This window comes from Bombina bombina, chromosome 7, assembly GCF_027579735.1.
Source record: "Bombina bombina isolate aBomBom1 chromosome 7, aBomBom1.pri, whole genome shotgun sequence".
NCBI classification, from domain to species: Eukaryota; Metazoa; Chordata; class Amphibia; order Anura; family Bombinatoridae; genus Bombina; species Bombina bombina.
In genome coordinates, this window is record NC_069505.1 from 571,500,577 (window position 1) to 571,520,576 (window position 20,000).

Genomic DNA, 20,000 nt, shown 5'->3' on the forward strand with positions numbered 1-20,000 from the left:
TTCAATCAGAAAGTATCAATTTGAGAGACAGACTAATGGACGGAGGATATCATGCTAAATATATTGAGAGAACATATTTGGAAACTAAAGATATTGATAGGCAAACTCTATTACAGGACAAACCAAAGTCCAAGCAAATAGATGATCCTATTACTTTTAGTACAACTTTAAGTAATCAGTATCAATAAGTAATACAAATAGTGCGAAATAAATGTTTCAGTACTTTTTGCAAATGATGATCTGGTTACGTCAATGAAGAAAAGTTCCGTTTTGAGCTTAGGCGCAATCAAATTGTGTTTAAAACACACAGTGATTATGAGCGCCAAACAAGGCAGGTCCTTCAAAGAGTACAAAGAATATAGGAGTAAAATACACCCAGAAAAATATAATAAATACAATTAAGAAATTAAATAATATACATATCTATTTTAATCTTAAAAATAAACTTCTAAAATCACTTGATAAAACATAAAGCGTTAAAGACAGAAATAAATTCCACATAGAAATCTCTGCTGCAGTCAGAGATCCGTATAACAGTATAAAAACTGAGCAGCAAGCCGCATCAGTAAGAGAATAAAATAACGAGCAGGGGAATCATGCCAGACCAGCCCCCCCCTATGGCAAAAAAGCACGCAGGTCAGATAGCCCCTCCCCTACCCGGCAACCAGGGGCCCCCGCCCATAGTTACAGCTTTCCGCACCCTTCCCATAAGCTCCATAGTCAGCACAATTTAGGGTGGCTCATCCCCCCTTCCCACCAAATTGCTTACCATTACCCCCCCTCTTCGGCCTGTTCTACCCCAGCCAGGGAAGCCTTCCACCACCATTACGTCTCTCCTCAGCAAACCAGGGTCCCCCCAAAAAAAACATATTTTGCTCCCACCCCTCTCTTCCCAGCACCTTGGCAGCTACCACAGGAAATGGATCGCTCTGAAAGTATCGCAAGTACAACCGCAGGAGAGGAGCCCGGGTCACAGGAGAACATGGAAGGAAGCACTCAAGAGGGGATAAGCAGGGATCAGACGGACACTACCAAGGGCCTGAGTGAGTATAGTGATTTATGTGACAAAAGTGTTTTATATTCATCATCGGACTCGGGATCAGACAGTTCTGGTTCCGATTCCGAATCAGATGGGGTAGGGGACAACAGGTCCAAGTGTGAAAAAATACTTAAATTACTACAGAAAATGAGAAAGAAAACCAGGCAATAGCTAAACAGCGAGTTACATCAGCTGCACACGCCAATAACACCCCAATAACACATAGCAAACAAAGGGAAGTAGAAGGGGGTATTGCTACCTCCGCAGATAGAACGGGTATACCATGCGAACTGGATCCTTTATGGGATCATTTGAAGCAAAAGACAATTAGGAAAGCAAGGCTGGGGTGGTATATAGATGTGTTTCAATTAACCAAGGAGGCAGTAAAGGATAAAGATAAAAAAGGTGATAGATTGCATAAAAAAATGACACACCTAGGAAAGACATAGTGCAATGGATGAGGGGCTTTTTAATATATGCAGCATGCTACTTGACAGACCGACACAAGGGGAGAGCCTGGCTAGATATATGCATACCATATTAGAGATATACACAACCTTTGGGGGTCAGGCATGGAAGGATTACGACACTGAATTTATGAAAAAACTAGGAAAGGCTACCACTAAATATTTTGGTAGGAAGGAACTGGACATGTTGACTAGACTAGTCAAGCCGGACAGTAACCATAGGCTGAAAGGGAGTTATTACGGTAACATGACGGAGGATGGTAATAAAAAGATATGTTGGGCGTATAATGACAAAAATGTGACAGACAAAATTGCAACTTTAAACATTCATGCAGATATTGTAAGGGGAGTCACCCAGGGGCAGACTGTAATAGAAACGCCAGGCGGCCCTTTCGGGCCACACAAGGCAAGGGAGCCAACCAATCACAAACTAACTAACCCCATCCAATGTTACACCCCGCTCCATATACCAATAATTGTAAAAATGCTGGTAACCTATACAAACACAAAAAGAGACACCTTTTTGACAGAGTCATTTACAAATGGTTTCTGTATACCAACGCAAGGGGAGATAAAAAACCGGGAAATAGCGTAATTTAATATCAGCTTACCAATACCCCGAGGTCATGAGAGAGAAACTTGAAAAAGAGATTAAGTTGGGGAGGGTAGCGGGTCCCTTTAAAAAACCACCATTACTCAATATGGTAATGGGAGTAGTGCCAAAAAAAGAGCAAGGAAAATTTAGACTCATTCAACATTTATCCGCGACTAAAGGTACGTCAGTAAATGACGCTATAGATGAACAGTTATGTTCAGTAAAGTACCAGTCCTTTAACAACGCAGTCCAGATGATTAAAAGATTAGGACCAAGCGCAAAATTGGGAAAAATAGACATAGAAGCGGCATTTAGACTGTTACCTTTACACCCGCAGAGCTATAGGTTGATAGGAATCAAATTTCAGGGGCAGTACTTCTATGACCGTTGCTTGCCTATGGGGTGCGCAATATCCTGTGCATATTTTGAAGAATTCAGCTCATTTATATATGACACGTTGGTGGAGAGAACAGGGTTAAGCAGCATAGCACACTATTTGGACAATTTTTTGCTGGCAGGGAAAACAGGAACAAAGCAGTCCATATTGTTAATGACCCAACTACAATCACTGCTTAAACAATTGGGAGTCCCAATAGCACTGGAAAAGACAGAGGGACCAGTAACGTCACTGACATTTCTGGGTATACAAATAGATACACTGGAGGAGAAATGCAGCCTCCCGCAAGACAAGTTGGAGAAGCTGGGTAATCAATTAAAAAAGGCAGGCACATCAAGGTACATAATACTCAGGGAAATGCAAGCTTTGCTAGGGCTCTTAAACTTTACATGTAAGGTTATCCCCATGGGCAGAATTTTCAACAGACGTTTGGAACAGTCTACAGCAGGAGTTAATAACTCAAAAAGCAACATAGAATTGACTGACGAGATGAGGGAAGACATAAACATTTTTTCACAGTTTATCGGAGTTAGAAATTGGCAAGAGGGACCCCTCTCCAATCAGGGGCTACATTTATTCACAGACGCAGCAGGTGCGCATGGGTTTGGGGCCTATTTACACGGGAAATGGTGCACAGAGAGATGGCCTAGGAACTGGGTGGAATTTGGGGCAACAAAAAAATCTCACACTCTTGGAGATTTTCCCAATAGTGGTTGCAGTGGACATTTGGCATCACCAGTTAAGAGACTTGAGATTAACTGGTGATGAGATTTTGGACTGACAACATGAGTGTAGTGCATGCAATTAACAATCTGGCTTCAAAGTCAAAGCCAGTCATTAAACTGTTACGTTTACTAGTACTGAGGTGTATGTAAAGTAACTACATATTTACAGCGGCCCATACGCCCGGGGTAAAAAACATATTAGCAGATGCGCTATCACGGGGTTCTGGAAAGTGGCACCTAACGCAGGAAAAAATAGAACAGCTTGTCCATGCTATCTTTGACAGGTGGTGAATCTGAAAGCATCCTTGGGGATTTGGTAAAACTATCCCTCGCCCCTAGAAAGTGGAACAATTACACAAGGTACTGGGGGGAATGGGGCGCATTTCTGGCACAAAGCCAGAGACAGGTCAATTCTTTAACTGCCCTCTGCGAATACTTGGCAACACAAAAGAGGAAGGGGGTCAAAAAAGGTCTAATAAAGGCAAAACTAGCCGTAGTATAATTTTTTTTAATCAGCTGTTGGAACACAGGGACTACACTAAGCAGTTTATGATTAAGAAAGTGGTGAAAGGGTGGTATAAGGGTATCACAAGAAAAGACCAAAGGGAACCCATAACAAAAGAAAGACGGTCTTCAATTTTAAGAAAATTTAAGTATATTTGTAAAGACACATTTGAAACTACATTATTTAAAGCTTTATACTCAGTAGCCTTCACAGGTGCATTTCGAGTAAATGAAGTAGTAGCAAAAAACAAAAAAGACCAGCAAGGGGGGCTACTGTTCAATCAGGTACGATGGTACAAAGACTACATTATGGTGTATGTGAGGAGGTCAAAAACTGACCCAGAAGGAAAGGGGTGTTGGATATCCATTAACAAAGACATGGATAAAGGAAGATGCCCGCTAAGAAACTTGCATAATTATATCGCTAATCGCCCAACTGTCAACTGTTTACACATGCAAAGGGAGAACCGTTTTCTATTTTTCAATTCAGGCAAATTCTGAAATTAACAGTCCAAAAGCTGGGTTTGGAAGCATCCAGGTATAACGCGCACTCTTTAAGAATAGGAGCAGCGACATCAGCAGTCGTAAGTGGAGCAACAAAGCAGCAGATTAAGAAGTTAGGCAGGTGGAGGTCTAACTGTTTTAAATCATATGTATGACCATAAAATAAAAAAATAAAAAAAAGGGCAGCTCAATTTTATATAGGTATAAAGGTAGGTGTAGTGCGCAATAGTGCTTATAATCAAGTGTGATTTACAGATTGAGTAAAAAAAAAAGAAAAAGAAAAAAAGACAAATTGTCATTGTTTCGGGAAAAATGACAAATATTCAGGGAGGCTTAATGTTTAACAATTGTTAAGTGGTAACGTTTCATTGTCTTCTTTGTTTCCGTACAGGCGAAAGGGAGAGGGCGGTGAGAGTATGGATAGTGGGGTACTCCTACATACACTGGGCAGCGGTTAAGGCGGGAAAGGATAATTATAAAACTATTAATATTGGCACAATGTTAACTTGTGTATGAAGGATAATGGAAGTGTAATAACTTCAGTGCAGGAGGGGATAGTAGCACTCTAATCCTAATTATTGTAACAAGCTGTTAATCAAACAGCAGATATACACTTCTAGAAAGTGTAGGGTTAATTAAAAATCAATACAGTTTATTTAAAGGGCCACTAAACCCAAAATCTTTCTTTCATGATTCAGATAGAGAATAGAAATTTAAACAACATTACAATTTACTTCCATTATTTATTTTGCTTCATTTTTTAAATATCCTTAGTTGAAGAAAAAGCAATGCACATGGTGAGCCAATCACACGATGCTTCTATGTGCAGCAACCAATCAGCAGCTAGTGAGCATATCTAGATATGCTTTTCATCAAAGAATATCAAGAGAATAAAACTAATTAGATAATATAAGTAAATTAGAAAGATGTTTAAAATTGCATTCTCTTTCTAAATCATAAAAGAAAAAATGGGGGTAGCATGTCCCTTTAGGTTAAAAACGAATACAAAGTTTAGTTAAGGCAATATGACAATCGCCAGAAAAATACCCACAGCAATAAAGCAAGCAACAACAATACTTAAACACCAGTATAAACTGCAAAGCTATAAACATGTCACCCCCTGTATTCCTGGCCGATAACAGGATACATCGGCATCAGGTGTCAGGGGTAACAAAATATAGCGTGTATAAGCAGTGTCTGGTAGAAGCATATATGAAGTTGTCAAGCTCAAAAATTATTAAAAACTATACACAAACGCGTTTCGGCCCTTATGAGGCCTTTCTCAATGTATGAAGTAAAGAAAGTATCAAGCCGATTATCTACGGCGTTAGCCTATTTTAAGGATAATTACCAACAATTAGGCTTCCACCTTAGCAAAGTGTCAATAAGATGTCTGGGGAGGAGAGGTATGAGATAGGAGCACCTTACACAGACGATTAACCAGGCAGCAGCAAGGTGGGGGGACCCGGACATCATAGTAATCCACTTGGGGGGAAATGACATAGGATATTGGCAGAATATAGATTTGATCGCAGCCATCAAGTCAGACATACAGTGGCTTACTACTAAATGGAAACATCTTAGACTAGTTTGGTCCCCCATAATATTAAGGCAGACCTGGGGTGGTAGAGTCACAGAGAGGAGCGTTCCGGGCAAGGAAAATAATTAATAGTGCGGTTACAAAATTTGTCATGACCCTGCAAGGGCCAGAAATGCATGGATGGGCGGCACATGGAAGAATAAAGGCTGGATGGTGCAGCACTGTACAGACCGGATGGGGTACACCTATAGGATAGCGGCTTAGATATTTTTCTGGAAAATATAAAGGTCACCTTGCAGAGCATGGTAAGTAGAGGTCACAGCTAGGCAAGTTTAGGAATATTGCGTTGAGGTGGCGGCAAAAGAGTCCCCTCTTTTTGTTTTGGTTAGTGGTGGCGGTAATTTGCGGCCAGTATTGGTGCACGGTTTGACCGAGTAACCCACAGGGCGTAAGTGGAACTATAGGCCTACGACCCAGATGGGCGAGCCAGTAACAAAATTTCCACATGCGCAATGTAGTGTTTGGTGTGGTGTAATTTAAGCACATAATAGGCTGGCTGGGGGAGCGCAGGCTCCCTCCATGTTTGAGAACAATTTGGTGTTAATTGTCAAGTCCGCAGCAATTAAGGGGGGTTTAGTTAGGGGACTCATTGCCGTTAATGATGTGTATATAAATAAAGTGACCTTTACAAATTTTGCCACTAAGACGGTGTTGTGTATTTATTGGTGAAGGGGACAAGAGGGTGTATTTGTCAAATAGGAGGTTGGCTATAATGGAATATAGTCTTTTAGAATATTATTTATATACTATGTTTTTGTTCTCTATTTGGATATTATCACTTTAAACAATATGCTTAACACTCATCGGACCCATTCTCCTAATATACATAAGCTATGTGGGCGAAAAAAGTGCTTATCAGGGTATTTAAGGAGATGGATGGCTATGGATTAACATAGGCTTGACAAAGGCTCTGTGTGAGCAGAAACGCGTTGCCGTTATTCTGCTTGAATCAAGTCTAGTGGAGGACAGCATACGTTTGTGGACGTATCCACAGCTGAAGGCGAATTCCAGGAAGTGTAGGGAAGCAGAGCTTGGCGGCTTACTTCCGTGTTAAGTTTCTTTGAGAGTTCCAGAGCTGAACATATTGGATACAACCTTTAATATCTATCTTGAAGGACACAAATACTCGGAGCTCCAGAGTTTAGACCAGGTACCTTTACACTGGAAACTTTGTGTATGATAATCGCCGGTGAACTTACACATAGTATGCATCAAAATCCTTATTAGCATTGTGCTTGTGATTTTATTCTCTTACTGATGCGGCTTGCTGCTCAGTTTTTATACTGTTATACGGATCTCTGACTGCAGCAGAGATTTCTATGTGGAATGTATTTCTGTCTTTAACGCTTTATGTTTTATCAAGTGATTTAAGAAGTTTATTTTTAAGATTAAAGTAGATATGTATATTATTTAAGGTCTTAATTGTATTTATTATATCTCTCTGAGTGTATTTTACTCCTAAATTCTTTGTACTCTTTGAAGGACCTGCCTTGTTTGGCACCCATAATCACTGTGTGTTTTAAGCTGCTTTTTTTGTTGTTGTAAGGTTTTAGGGAATCTTATAGATTGTGGAGCTGGTCTTTTACCTTTCCTTATAGCGCAAGTGGTTATAAGTTTGTGTATCTTGCAATCGAATTGTGTGCCAGTGTTTGGCACCCGGCATGGAACATTCTAAAAAAATAAAAAAATGTTTGTTGCAGTAGATAGTAAATAGAGCAGCAGTTTTAAGTAACCCTCTAACTTACTCCTATTATCAATTTGTCTTCATTCTCTTGGTATCTTTATTTAAAAAGCAGGAATATAAGCATAGGAGCCGACCCATTTTTGGTTCAGTACTTGGGTAGAGCTTGCTGATTGGTGGCTACACACAACATTTGTTACATTGGATAAAAAGATTACAATTAGATTATTCTGAATTTCTTTTACAATTAAATAAAAAATGTACAATTTACACTTTAGAATGTCATTTGAACGTCATAAATGTTTCTGCTATTTGCAGTCTGTTGTGATGGGGCTCCCTCTGGTGGTATTTTTAATTATTTATTTATTGTTTGTATTTTAGAAGTGTGATTCTCCTCTAGACTAGAGCCTTAAACAGGAGTGGTGGTGGTGGTGGTGGTGGTGGTGGGGGGGGGGGTAGGTGGGAAAGTGCCAGGTAAAGTGTATATCACTGTGAAAAGGTGTCATGGACCCATGGACCAGATACAGTAAAATATAAGGACAAAAAAATAAATAAAAATAAATGATTCTATGGTGAAATGTGTCAGGTAAAGTGTTCTACACCTAAGTATGCCACAGTAAAATCATACCAGTGATTCTCAATTCCAGTCTTTAGGGCACACTAACAGGCTAGAGTGTAAGGATATCTGAACTAGAGCATAGTTGAAACAATCAGATGATCAGTAACCAAAGTTATTACCTGTTCTCACCTAAGGTATTCCTGCTCTAGACCAGGGCTACTTAAATTGGGGTTGGGGCCCCCTGGAGGATCCCTTAACATTTTATGGAGTCCTAACAAGATTTGATAATGTACTGTGAATGTGTTGTGAGTGTGTTTGTATGAATGTGTTTGTATAGTTATGAGTGAGTTTTTGTATAAATGTGTTTGTATAGTTATGAGTGAGTTTTTGTATAAATGTGTTTGTATAGTTATGAGTGAGTTTTTATATGAATGTGTTTGTATAGTTATGAGTGAGTTTTTGTATGAATGTGTTTGTATAGTTATGAGTGAGTTTTTGTATGAATGTGTTTGTATAGTTATGAGTGAGTTTTTGTATAAATGTGTTTGTATAGTTATGAGTGAGTTTTTATATGAATGTGTTTGTATAGTTATGAGTGAGTTTTTGTATGAATGTGTTTGTATAGTTATGAGTGAGTTTTTGTATGAATGTGTTTGTATAGTTATGAGTGAGTTTTTGTATGAATGTATTTGTATAGTTATGCATGTTTGTATGAGAGAGTAACTTTTGTTCCATATTTTGCTTAATGTGAGGTAGGGACATAGCTAATTTTGTACCTCTTTAAATGTGCGGGCTTTGTATAAGTTTTTATAGTTAAGTATTGGCTATAGAAAAGCTGTGTAAACATAGTCAGCATAAGAAATTACACTCCCAGTGGGGGTTAGGAGAAATAAGTAAAAAAAAAAGTCTGTTGGTCCCTCTATGTATTTGGCTTTGGTATACAGACAGCTAATATAAAGAAGCATGTGTGTGTACAGAAAGTGATAGCATAAGGAGATCTGATTTCCCTATGCTATTGCAATGCGTTGTGATTTCAAAGAACAAAAATATTTATTTAATATACAAAAATAATCCTAAAGAAGTATTTCTCATACATTTTATACTCTGCAGCTGGTATAACAAGCCATTTGGAACACATTAAGGGAAACACAATTTTACTGTGCACTGTCCCTTCAAGGGCTGCATATAAATAAATGGTTGCTTCATTTGTATTACAAGTGGTAAGAATTTAGCATTGTGCTCAAGTGCAAATTTAAATACCACTTTAATATGTAGAAGTTTTTTGGAACATAAAGTAAACCATTATTATTAATAGTTTAGCACAGAGCTACATGAAGATCTCTACTATTTGTGCGCCAAAGGCTTAGCGCATTTTCAGCGCTCAAGCGATATCCAACATGAATTTTACTTAGCACCCCCATAGAAGTCTATAATGTGAGGTACTATCTGACACGCAGATGGTAGCGCGCCTTAGACTATCATTTGAGTGATGAAAATAACTTTAAGAGCGAATTGCCTACACCAGGTATTTGATATACAGCATTTAGAAAAATTCAGTTACAGAATTTGCATTTTAACTTTTCTAGGGGCCATAGGACATGCACAAATTTTTACCCAAAACCAAGAAGTGTTTAATTTCCCTTGAAATCTTTAACAGAAGCCAGGCACACAGAATGTTCGTACACCACAACAAATGTATTTACGTACACAACAAGAAACTATTTAATCAATATGTTTGATTGTGTATGTGTGTGTAGAACTATAAAAGGGACATAATACTCATATGCTAAATCACTTGAAACTGACGCAGTATAACTATAAAAAGCTGACAGGAAAATATCACCTGAGCATCTCTATGTAAAAAAGAAAGATATTTTACCTCACAATTTCTTCAGCTCACCAGAGTAAGTGCTGTGTGAACAGTAATACTTCAGCTGCTGTCCAGCTGCAAGTTGGGGGGGGGGGGGACAACAGCCAATCAGCAGTGCTGAGGTATTGCTTTGCTTTGTTGTGATGTGAAATTTCACTGAAATCGCATGAGATTTCCAAGTAAATTTACTTAAAGTTAATAAGAAAATAACAGGCCTGTGCCTGCACCTGCCAGATGCACACTCCCTTGCAAGTCCTGGGACTAGCATCCTGATTAGCTGCTTAAAGTCCCTTTACAATGGAGTGTAAATACTTTTTGAGGTAAAATATCTTTCTTTTTTACAAAGAGATGTTCAGGTGATATTTTGTAGCCAGCTTTTTACAGCTATGCTGCATCAGTTTCAAGTGCTTCAATATTTGAATATCATGTCCCTTTAATATTGATATACTATTCTATTATAAATTCCTCATATTTCTGCTATCAGTGCTTTGTTTCTAAAAAGCATCTTTTCCTACTTCTGCAATTTGAAAGGCCATAACAGTAAATGTTCACATTCATTAGAGCATGTAATTTTATCACTTATTGACCTTGCAAATCTATGTGTTTAAGCCATCATAAGTGCATAGTTAAAGTTCCACTAAGGTACCGCAGCACACTGCTGGTCATGTGCAGAAATCACCACTTATCCAATCAAAAGTTCTAGATGCACAGATGGGTCATGTGGCTGGCACTGCTAATTGGCTCAGCAGCAGTTTTTGCTTGGTACCAGCGGTGGTCTCCCAAGGAGTAATTTTACCTATGTTTTCAACTCCTTTTCAGGGGTTAAACACATAGATAAGCAGGGTCAACAGTGATAAAATTACATGCTCTTATAAATGAGAGCACATCAACAACAAGAATAAGGCACCCGGTCTCCAGACACCCAACCTCCAAACGGCAGCGCAACAATCCAGGAAAGACAATCCAAGGTAGGCAATCCACACAGTCACTCTCAGTAGTAAAAGCAAAGCAAGTAGTTTATTGAACAATATGATTCCATAAATACCAGCATCCATAAAGGTAGTTACGCATCGTTAGCACAGGTTCATGCGTATTGTTTGGCGTATAAGGAACTAATTCTACCGTATGTAACCTATACAAATAAGAAGTTACAGTAAGACCGAACCATTATATTTAACTTCCTAATGGCTAGATTTAATGTTCTGCGTTAGCCGTCAAAAGAAGCGTTAAGGGGTCCTAACACTGCTTTTTACCGCCCGCTGGTATTTAGAGTCAGCCAGGAAAGGGTCTACCGCTCACTTCCTTACCGCGACTCCAGGCTACAGCAGATCCCCTTACGTCAATTGCGTATCATATCATTTCTATGGGATTTGCCTAACGCTGGTATTTGGAGTATTGGAAGAACTGAGCGGTAGACCCTCTACCGACAAGACTCCTACCGCCAAAAAAAGTCAGTAGTTAAGAGCTTTATGGGCTAATGCCGAAATATAAAGCTCCTAACTACTGTGCTACAAAGTACACTAACACCCATAAACTACCTATGAACCCCTAAACCGAGGCGCCCCCACATTGCAAACACTATAATAAAAATTTTTAACCCCTAATCTGCTGACCGGACACCGCCGCCACCTACATTATGCCTATGAACCCCTAATCTGCTGCCCCTAACATCGCTGACACCTATATTATATTTATTAACCCCTAATCTGCCCCCCCCAACGTCGCCGCTACCTAACTACAATTATTAACCCCTAATCTGCCGACCGGACCTCACTGCCACTATAATAAATGTATTAACCCCTAAACCGCCGCACTCCCACCTCGCAAACACTAGAATACATTTTATTAACCCCTAATCTGCCCTCCCTAACATCGCCACCACCTACCTACAATTATTAACCCCTAATCTCCCGCCCGCAACGTCGCCGCTACTATAATAAATGTATTAACCCCTAAACCTAAGTCTAACCCTAACACCCCCTAACATAAATATAATTTAAATTAAATGAAATAATATTCCTATAATTAAATAAATTAATCCTATTTAAAACTAAATACTTACCTAGAAAATAAACCCTAATATAGCTACAATATAACTAATAGTTACATTGTAGCTATTTTAGGATTTACATTTATTTTACAATCAACTTTGTATTTATTTTAACTAGGTAGAATGGTTATTAAATAGTTATTAACTATTTAATAGCTACCTAGTTAAAATAATTACAAAATTACCTGTAAGATAAATCCTAACCTAAGTTACAATTAAACCTAACATTACACTATCATTAAATTAATTAAATTACCTACAATTAGCTAAACTAAAATACAATTAAATAAACTAATTGTATAATACAAAAACAAACAAACACTAAATTACAAAAAATAAAAAAAATACAAGAATTTTAATCTAATTACACCTAATCTAAGCCCCCTAATAAAATAAAAAAGCCCCACAAAATAATAAAATTCCCTACCCTATTCTAAATTACCAAGTAACCAGCTCTTTTACTAGCTCTTAAAGGGCTTTTTGCGGGGCATTGCCCCAAAGTAATCAGCTCTTTTACCTGTAAAAGAAAATACAATACCCCCCCAATATTACAACCCACATACCGCTATTCTAACCCACCCAAACCCCCCTTAAAAAAACCTATCACTAACCCCTTGAAGATCTCCCTACCTTGAGTCGTCTTCACTCAGCCGAGCCGAAGTCTTCATCCAATCCGGGCGATGTGGTCCTCCATCCGGGCGAAGTCTTGATCCAAGCAGCAAAGAAGAGGTCCTCCATCCGGGCGATGTCTTCCTCCAAGCGGCATCTTCTATCTTCTGTCTTCCGAATCCATCTTCATCCCGCCGACGCGGAACATCCTCCTTCCCCGACGGACTAACGATGAATGAAGGTTCCTTTAAATGACGTCATCCAAGATGGCGTCCCTTGAATTCCGATTGGCTGATAGGATTCTATCAGTCAATCGGGATCAAGGTAGGAAAAATCTGATTGACTGATTCAATCAGCCAATCAGATTGAGCTTGCATTCTATTGGCTGATCGGAACAGCCAATAGAATGCAAGCTCAATCTGATTAGCTGATTGGATCAGCCATTCGGAATTAAGGTAGGAAAAATCTGATTGGCTGATAGAATCCTATCAGCCAATCGGAATTCGAGGGATGCCATCTTGGATGACGTCCCTTAAAGAAACCTTCATTTGTCGTTAGTCCGTCGGGGAAGGAGGATGTTCCGCGTCGGTGGGATGAAGATGGATCCGGAAGACAGAAGATAGAAGATTCCGCTTGGAAGAAGACATCGCCCGGATGGAGGACCTCTTCTTTGCTGCTTGGATAAAGACTTTGCCCGGATGGAAGACCTCTTCTTTGCCGCTTGGATCAATACTTCACCCGGATGGAGGACCACATCTGCCAGATTGGATGAAGACTTTGGCTCGGCTGAGTGAAGACGACTCAAGGTAGGGAGATCTTCAGGGGGTTAGTGATAGGCTTTTTTTAAGGGGGGTTTGGGTGGGTTAGAATAGGGGTATGTGGGTGGTGGGTTGTAATGTTGGGGGGGGGATTGTATTTTCTTTTACAGGTAAAAGAGCTGATTACTTTGGGGCAATGCCCCGCAAAAGCCCTTTTAAGGGCTGGTAAAGAGCTAATTACTTTTGTAATTTAGAATAGGGTAGGGAATTTTATTATTTTGAGGGGCTTTTTAATTTTATTAGGGGGCTTAGATTAGGTGTAATTAGATTAAAATTCTTGTAATATTTTTTTATTTTTTTGTAATTTAGTGATTTTTTTGTATTATAGATTAGTTTATTTAATTATATTTTAGTTTAGCTAATTGTAGGTAATTTATTTAATTCATTTAATGATAATGTAGTGTTAGGTTTAATTGTTACTTAGGTAAGAATTTATTTTACAGGTAATTTGTAATTATTTTAACTAGGTAGCTATTAAATAGTTATTAACTATTTAATAGCTATTGTACCTAGTTAAAATAAATACAAAGTTGCCTGTAAAATAAATATAAATCCTAAAATAGCTACAATGTAATTATTATTTATATTGTAGCTATATTAGGGTTTATTTTCTAGGTAAGTATTTAGTTTTAAATAGGATTAATTTCTTTAATTATAGGAATATTATTTTGTTTAATTTAAATTATATTTATGTTAGGGGGGTGTTAGGGTTAGACTTAGGTTTAGGGGTTAATACATTTATTATAGTAGCAGCGACGTTGCGGGCGGGAGATTAGGGGTTAATAATTGCAGGTAGGTGGCGGCGATGTTAGGGAGGGCAGATTAGGGGTTAATACAATTTATTCTACTGTTTGCAAGGTGGGAGTGTGGCGGTTTAGGGTTTAATACATTTATTATAGTGGCGGCGAGGTCCGGTCAGCAGATTAGGGGTTAATACTTGTAGTTAGGTTGCAGCGACGTTGGGGGGCAGATTAGGGGTTAATAAATATAATGTAGGTGTCAGCGGTAGAGGGGCTGGCAGATTAGGGGATAATAAGTGTAAAGTTAGGGGTGTTTAGACTCAGGGTTCATGTTAGGGTGTTAGGTGTAAACTTAGAGAGTGTTTCCCCATAGAAAACAATGGGGCTGCGTTAGGAGCTGAACGCTACTTTTTTGCAGGTGTTAGGTTTTTTTTCGGCCCGCTCAGCCCCATTGTTTCCTATGGGGATATCGTGCACAAGCACGTTTTGCCAGCTTACTGCTACCGTAGGCAACGCTGGTATTGAGGGTTGAAGTGGAGCTAAATTCTGCTCAACGCTCCCTTTTCTGAGCCTAACGCAGCCACTCAGACAACTCTAAATACCAGCGTTGTCTTAAGGGTGCGCTGGGAAAAAAAGCAGCGTTAGCTACGCGGGTCTTTACTGACAAAACTCTAAATCTAGGCGTAAGTGACTTCCCAAGTGGCTGTTGGCAAGCATAAGGTGTCATAGCGGCATATACGTCTCTTTGGAGCGAGCTCCAGGATAATCATAATGGACTTGGCACCCAAACAGTGGCTTTTTTACAATTTTTAAATACTGCAGTAAAGAAAGTTTTTTAAACCTCCCTTTTTTACCTGTGTTATCATGGAAAGCAAATGCATTTTAAATGTTATATGTTATAGGATTACACTGGAATTGTGGGTGAACACTGTATTTTTATATGAGAGTTTATGCTGTTGTTTTTTTTAAAAAAAAATTTATGTAAAGAATTTATTTGGGATTTATTAAAACTTAGGATAATTTTAAGGTGTAAAGACTTTTTTTTTTTTATCTTTTTTTGACCTTTAGGTATTGACAACATTTGGCAAAGAATTATCCCCACTTGATATATTGTAGTCACAATTCACTTTGAGACAAGTTTAATTTAATTCAGGCCCCTTAGTAAGTTGAATGTAACAACCAACACTCTTTTAAGTGATTGTTACATCAATCTGGATACTATTTAAATCTATTTGAAAAGTGTTTTTGGAAATATATCGGTAATCAATATTTATGAGGAATACATAGTGATTTGAATGCCTTGTAGATGATCCTATTGCTTTTGGTAGTGCCCTCTTATTTTTTCATATTAAATTATCACATTATCCACTTATCGAGGAAGGAGATAAGTACTTTAGAGTGGCTTATATAGGACTAGTTCTGGTGATTGCGCTAACGTATATTTCCTCTTAAAGGGACACTCAATCAAAATTAAACTTTCATTATTCAGATAGAGCATGCAATTTTAAACAACTTTCCAATTTACTTCCATTAACAAAATGTGCACAGTCTTTTTATATCTAAACTTTTTGAGTCACCAGCTCCTACTGAGCATGTGCAAGAATAAGTGTGTATGCATTTGTGATTGGCTGATTGCTGTCACATGGTACGCGTATGCATTTGTGATTGGCTGATGGCTGTCACATGGTACAGTGGGAGTGGAAAAAGACATAACTTTTAAAATTGTCAGAAAAAAAATCTACTACTCATTTGAAGTTCAGACTAAGTGCTATTGCATTGTCTTGTTATCTTGCATTTGTTGATTATGCAAATCTACTGTGTTGACTGGTCCTTTAAATAAACACAATGTATTATTAAGGCTCCACCCCTGAGGAGGCTACATACTTTATTTGTGTAAAGGAGAGGAGCTTTATAAATCCAATGCACTACTGAGGCCCCACCCCAGAGGTAGCTGCATGCTTTATTAGTGTAATGGAGAGGAGCTATATAAATACAATGCATTAATAAGGGTCCCACCCCAGAGGTGACTGCATGTTTTATTAGTGTAATAGAGAGGAGCTATATAAATACAATGGATCACTTAAGATCCCACATCAGAGGAGGCTGTACACTAAATTAGTGTAATGGAGAGTAGCTGTATAAATACAATGTGTTAATGAGGGTCCAACCCTAGAGGTTTTCACAAGTAGAATGTCTCTAATAGAGAGGAGTTATCTATTTCAGGAGTTGGCTGCACAAATAAAATTGAGCTCTGTATAGCAACATTCACTGGACCAAGTTCCTGGCTCTTCTCCCCCATTTCCATAGAGGGCTGCACATTGCTCATTAATGGGGTCTCCAGGCTCATTTGTGCTCCAAGAATTGAAAGTTAGGGATTCCTTCCTTCCCATTCCCAGTTTCCCCATAAACGGTTCCGGCGAAGACCAATCCACAAAGGACCTCTTGGGAGAGTAGAGAGAAATTTGGGGGAGAGAGCGAAAGGAGAAGGGAAGTAGAGGAGGGAAAGCCCAAGGGAGCGGCAATGGCGTGAAGCAGACCACCAAGTCATATTTATGGGGATAAACAGAGGAGTGACCAAGGATTCTGAGAGAAATAAATGCGATTTCAGATGAAGAGAAGGAGAGGTGAAAATGTAATGGAAAAGAAAGAAAAGGGAGTGCAGGAAAGGGAGAGTGTGAGTGAGGGACATAGTGGAAGTGAAGAGTTAGCGAAAGTGGGAGTGCATGGAAAGAGAGGGAGTACAGCGAGAGGTAAAGAGATAAAGTGCAAGAAGAGCAAGAGGGGACAGGGAGAGTATAGGAGTGCAGGGAGAGAGAGTAGGAAATTAAAGGAGAGTGAGTTAGAGAGTTTTTGAGTGTAGCGAGTAAGAGATCATGAGATGTCAGGAAGGGCAGGGAGAGTGTGGGAGTACAGGGAAGTGGTGGGAGTGCAAGTAGAACAAGAGGGAGGACATGGAAAATGTTGGAGTGTGGGGAGAGGGAGGGCAGGGAGAGTGTAGGAGCGCAGGGAGAGGGAGGGCAGGGAGAGTGTAGAAGCGCAGGGAGAGGGAGTGCAGGGAGAGGCAGGGCATGGAGAGAGTAGGAGTGCAGGGAGAGGGTAGGAGCGCAGGGAGAGGGAGGGCAGGGAGAGTGTAGGAGTGCAGGGAGAGGGAGGGCAAGGAGAGTGTAGGAGTGCAGGGAGAGGGATGGTAGGGAGAGTGTAGGAGTGCAGGGAGAGGGTAGGAGCGCAGGGAGAGGGAGGGCAGGGAGAGTGTAGGAGTGCAGGGAGAGGGAGGGCAAGGAGAGTGTAGGAGTGCAGGGAGAGGGATGGCAGGGAGAGTGTAAGAGCGCAGGGAGGGCAGGGAGAGTGTAGGAGTGCAGGGAGAGGGATGGCAGGGAGAGTGTAAGAGCGCAGAGAGGGCAGGGAGAGTGTAGAAGTGCAGGGAGAGGGAGGGCAGCGAGAGAGTAGGAGGGCAGGGAGAGTGTAGGAGCGCAGGGAGAGGGAGGGCAGGGAGAGTGTAGGAGCGCAGGGAGAGGGAGGGCAGGGAGAGTGTAGGAGCGCAGGGAGAGGGAGGGCAGGGAGAGTGTAGGAGCACAGGGAGAGGGAGGGCAGGGAGAGAGTAGGAATGCAGGGAGAGGGAGGGCAGGGAGAGTGTAGGAGCGCAGGGAGAGGGAGGGCAGGGAGAGTGTACGAGTGCAGGGAGAGCGAGGGCAGGGAGAGTGTACGAGTGCAGGGAGAGCGAGGGCAGGGAGAGTGTACGAGTGCAGGGAGAAGGAGTGCAGGGAGAGGGAGGGCAGGGAGAGTGTAGGAGCGCAGGGAGAGGGAGGGCAGGGAGAGTGTAAGAGCGCAGGGAGGGCAGGGAGAGTGTAGGAGTGCAGGGAGAGGGAGGGCAGGGAGAGAGTAGGAGGGCAGGGAGAAGGAGGGCAGGGAGAGTGTAGGAGTGCAGGGAGAGGGAGGGCAGGGAAAGTGTAGGAGCGCAGGGAGAGGGAGGGCAGGGAGAGAGTAGGAGTGCAGGGAGAGGGAGGGCAGGGAGAGGGAGGGCAGGGAGAGAGTAGGAGTGCAGGGAGAGGGAGGGCAGGGAGAGTGTAGGAGTGCAAGGAGAGGGAGGGCAGGGAGAGTGTAGGAGTGCAGGGAGAGGGAGGGTAGGGAGAGTGTATGAGTGCAGGGAGAGGGATGGCAGGGAGAGTGTAAGAGTGCAGGGAGGGCAGGGAGAGTGTAGAAGTGCAGGGAGAGGGAGGGCAGGGAGAGAGTAGGAGTGCAGGGAGAGTGTAGGAGCGCAGGGAGAGGGATGACAGGGAGAGTGTAGGAGTGCAGGGAGAGGGAGGGCAGGGAGAGTGTAGGAGTGCAGGGAGAGGGATGGCAGGGAGAGTGTAAGAGCGCAGGGAGGGCAGGGAGAGTGTAGGAGTGCAGGGAGAGGGAGGGCAGGGAGAGTGTAGGAGTGCAGGGAGAGGGAGGGCAGGGAGAGTGTAGGAGCACAGGGAGAGGGAGGGCAGGGAGAGTGTAGGAGCGCAGGGAGAGGGAGGCCAGGGAGAGTGTAGGAGCGCAGGGAGAGGGAGGGCAGGGAGAGTGTAGGAGCGCAGGGAGAGGGAGGGCAGGGAGAGTGTAGGAATGCAGGGAGAGGGAGGGCGGGGAGAGTGTAGGAGCGCAGGGAGGGCAGGGAGAGTGTACGAGTGCAGGTAGAGGAAGGGCACGGAGAGTGTACGAGTGCAGGGAGAGCGAGGGCAGGGAGAGTGTACGAGTGCAGGGAGAAGGAGTGCAGGGAGAGGGAGGGCAGGAAGAGTGTAGGAGTGCAGGGAGAGGGAGGGCAGGGAGAGTGTAAGAGGGCAGGGAGAGTGTAGGAGTGCAGGGAGAGGGAGGGCAGGGAGAGTGTAGGAGTGCAGGGAGAGGGAGGGCAGGGAGAGTGTAGGAGTGCAGGGAGAGGGAGGGCAGGGAGAGTGTAAGAGCGCAGGGAGAGGGAGGGCAGGGAAAGTGTAGGAGCACAGGGAGAGGGAGGGCAGGGAGAGAGTAGGAGGGGCAGGGAGAGGGAGGGCATTGAGAGAGTAGGAGTGCAGGGAGAGGGAGGGCAGGGAGAGGGAGGGCAGGGAGAGAGTAGGAGTGCAGGGAGAGGGAGGGCAGGGAGAGAGTAGGAGGGCAGGGAGAGGGAGGGCAGGGAGAGAGTAGGAGTGCAGGGAGAGGGAGGGCAGGGAGAGTGTAGGAGCGCAGGGAGAGGGAGGGCAGGGAGAGAGTAGTAGTGCAGGAAGAGGGAGGGCAGGGAGAGTGTAGGAGCGCAGGGAGAGGGAGGGCAGGGAGAGAGTAGGAGTGCAGGGAGAGGGAGCGCAGGGAGAGAGTAGGAGTGCAGGGAGAGTGTAGGAGTGCAGGGAGAGGGAGCGCAGGGAGAGTGTAGGAGCGCAGCGAGAGGGAGGGCAGGGAGAGTGTAGGAGTGCAGGGAGAGGGAGGGCAGGGAGAGAGTATGAGTGCAAGTAGAGGGAGGGCAGGGAGAGTGTAGGAGTGCAGGGAGGGCAGGGAGAGAGTAGGAGCGCAGGGAGAGGGAGGGCAGGGAGAGTGTAGGAGCGCAGGGAGAGGGAGGGCAGAGAGAGTGTAGGAGCGCAGGGAGTGGGAGGGCAGGGAGAGAGTAGGAGTGCAGGGAGATGTAGGGCAGGGAGAGAGTAGGAGTGCAGGGAGAGGGAGGGCAGGGAGAGAGTAGGAGTGCAGGGAGAGGGAGGGCAGGGAGAGAGTAAGAGCGCAGGGAGAGGGAGGGCAAGTGATTTAGTAGAGAGATGGAGAGAGAGACAGAGGGGATAACGGAAGTGGAGCAGGAGGATGAGGGAAGAAGTGAGAAATGATAGGAGAGGAAATAGCAGGTACAGAGGTGTGCGAGATGGAG

At 42.5% G+C, this 20,000-nt stretch overlaps 1 protein-coding gene across 2 annotated transcripts in view; it reads right to left on the reverse strand.

Annotated features, from left to right (window-relative positions):
• The window catches only part of LOC128667078 (lymphotoxin-alpha), a 103,786-nt gene that overhangs the window by 22,560 nt on the left and 61,226 nt on the right, over positions 1–20,000 (reverse strand). Inside the window, exon 7 of one of the 2 annotated variants that reach the window (XM_053721966.1) lies at positions 15,250–16,741. The exons of the other annotated variant lie outside the window; for it this stretch is intronic. Within the exon in view, the coding sequence (XP_053577941.1) occupies positions 16,527–16,741 (215 nt within the window). The 3' untranslated portion in view covers positions 15,250–16,526. Of the gene's footprint in view, positions 1–15,249; positions 16,742–20,000 lie in introns of those variants that run through there. 2 annotated transcript variants of the gene reach the window in all.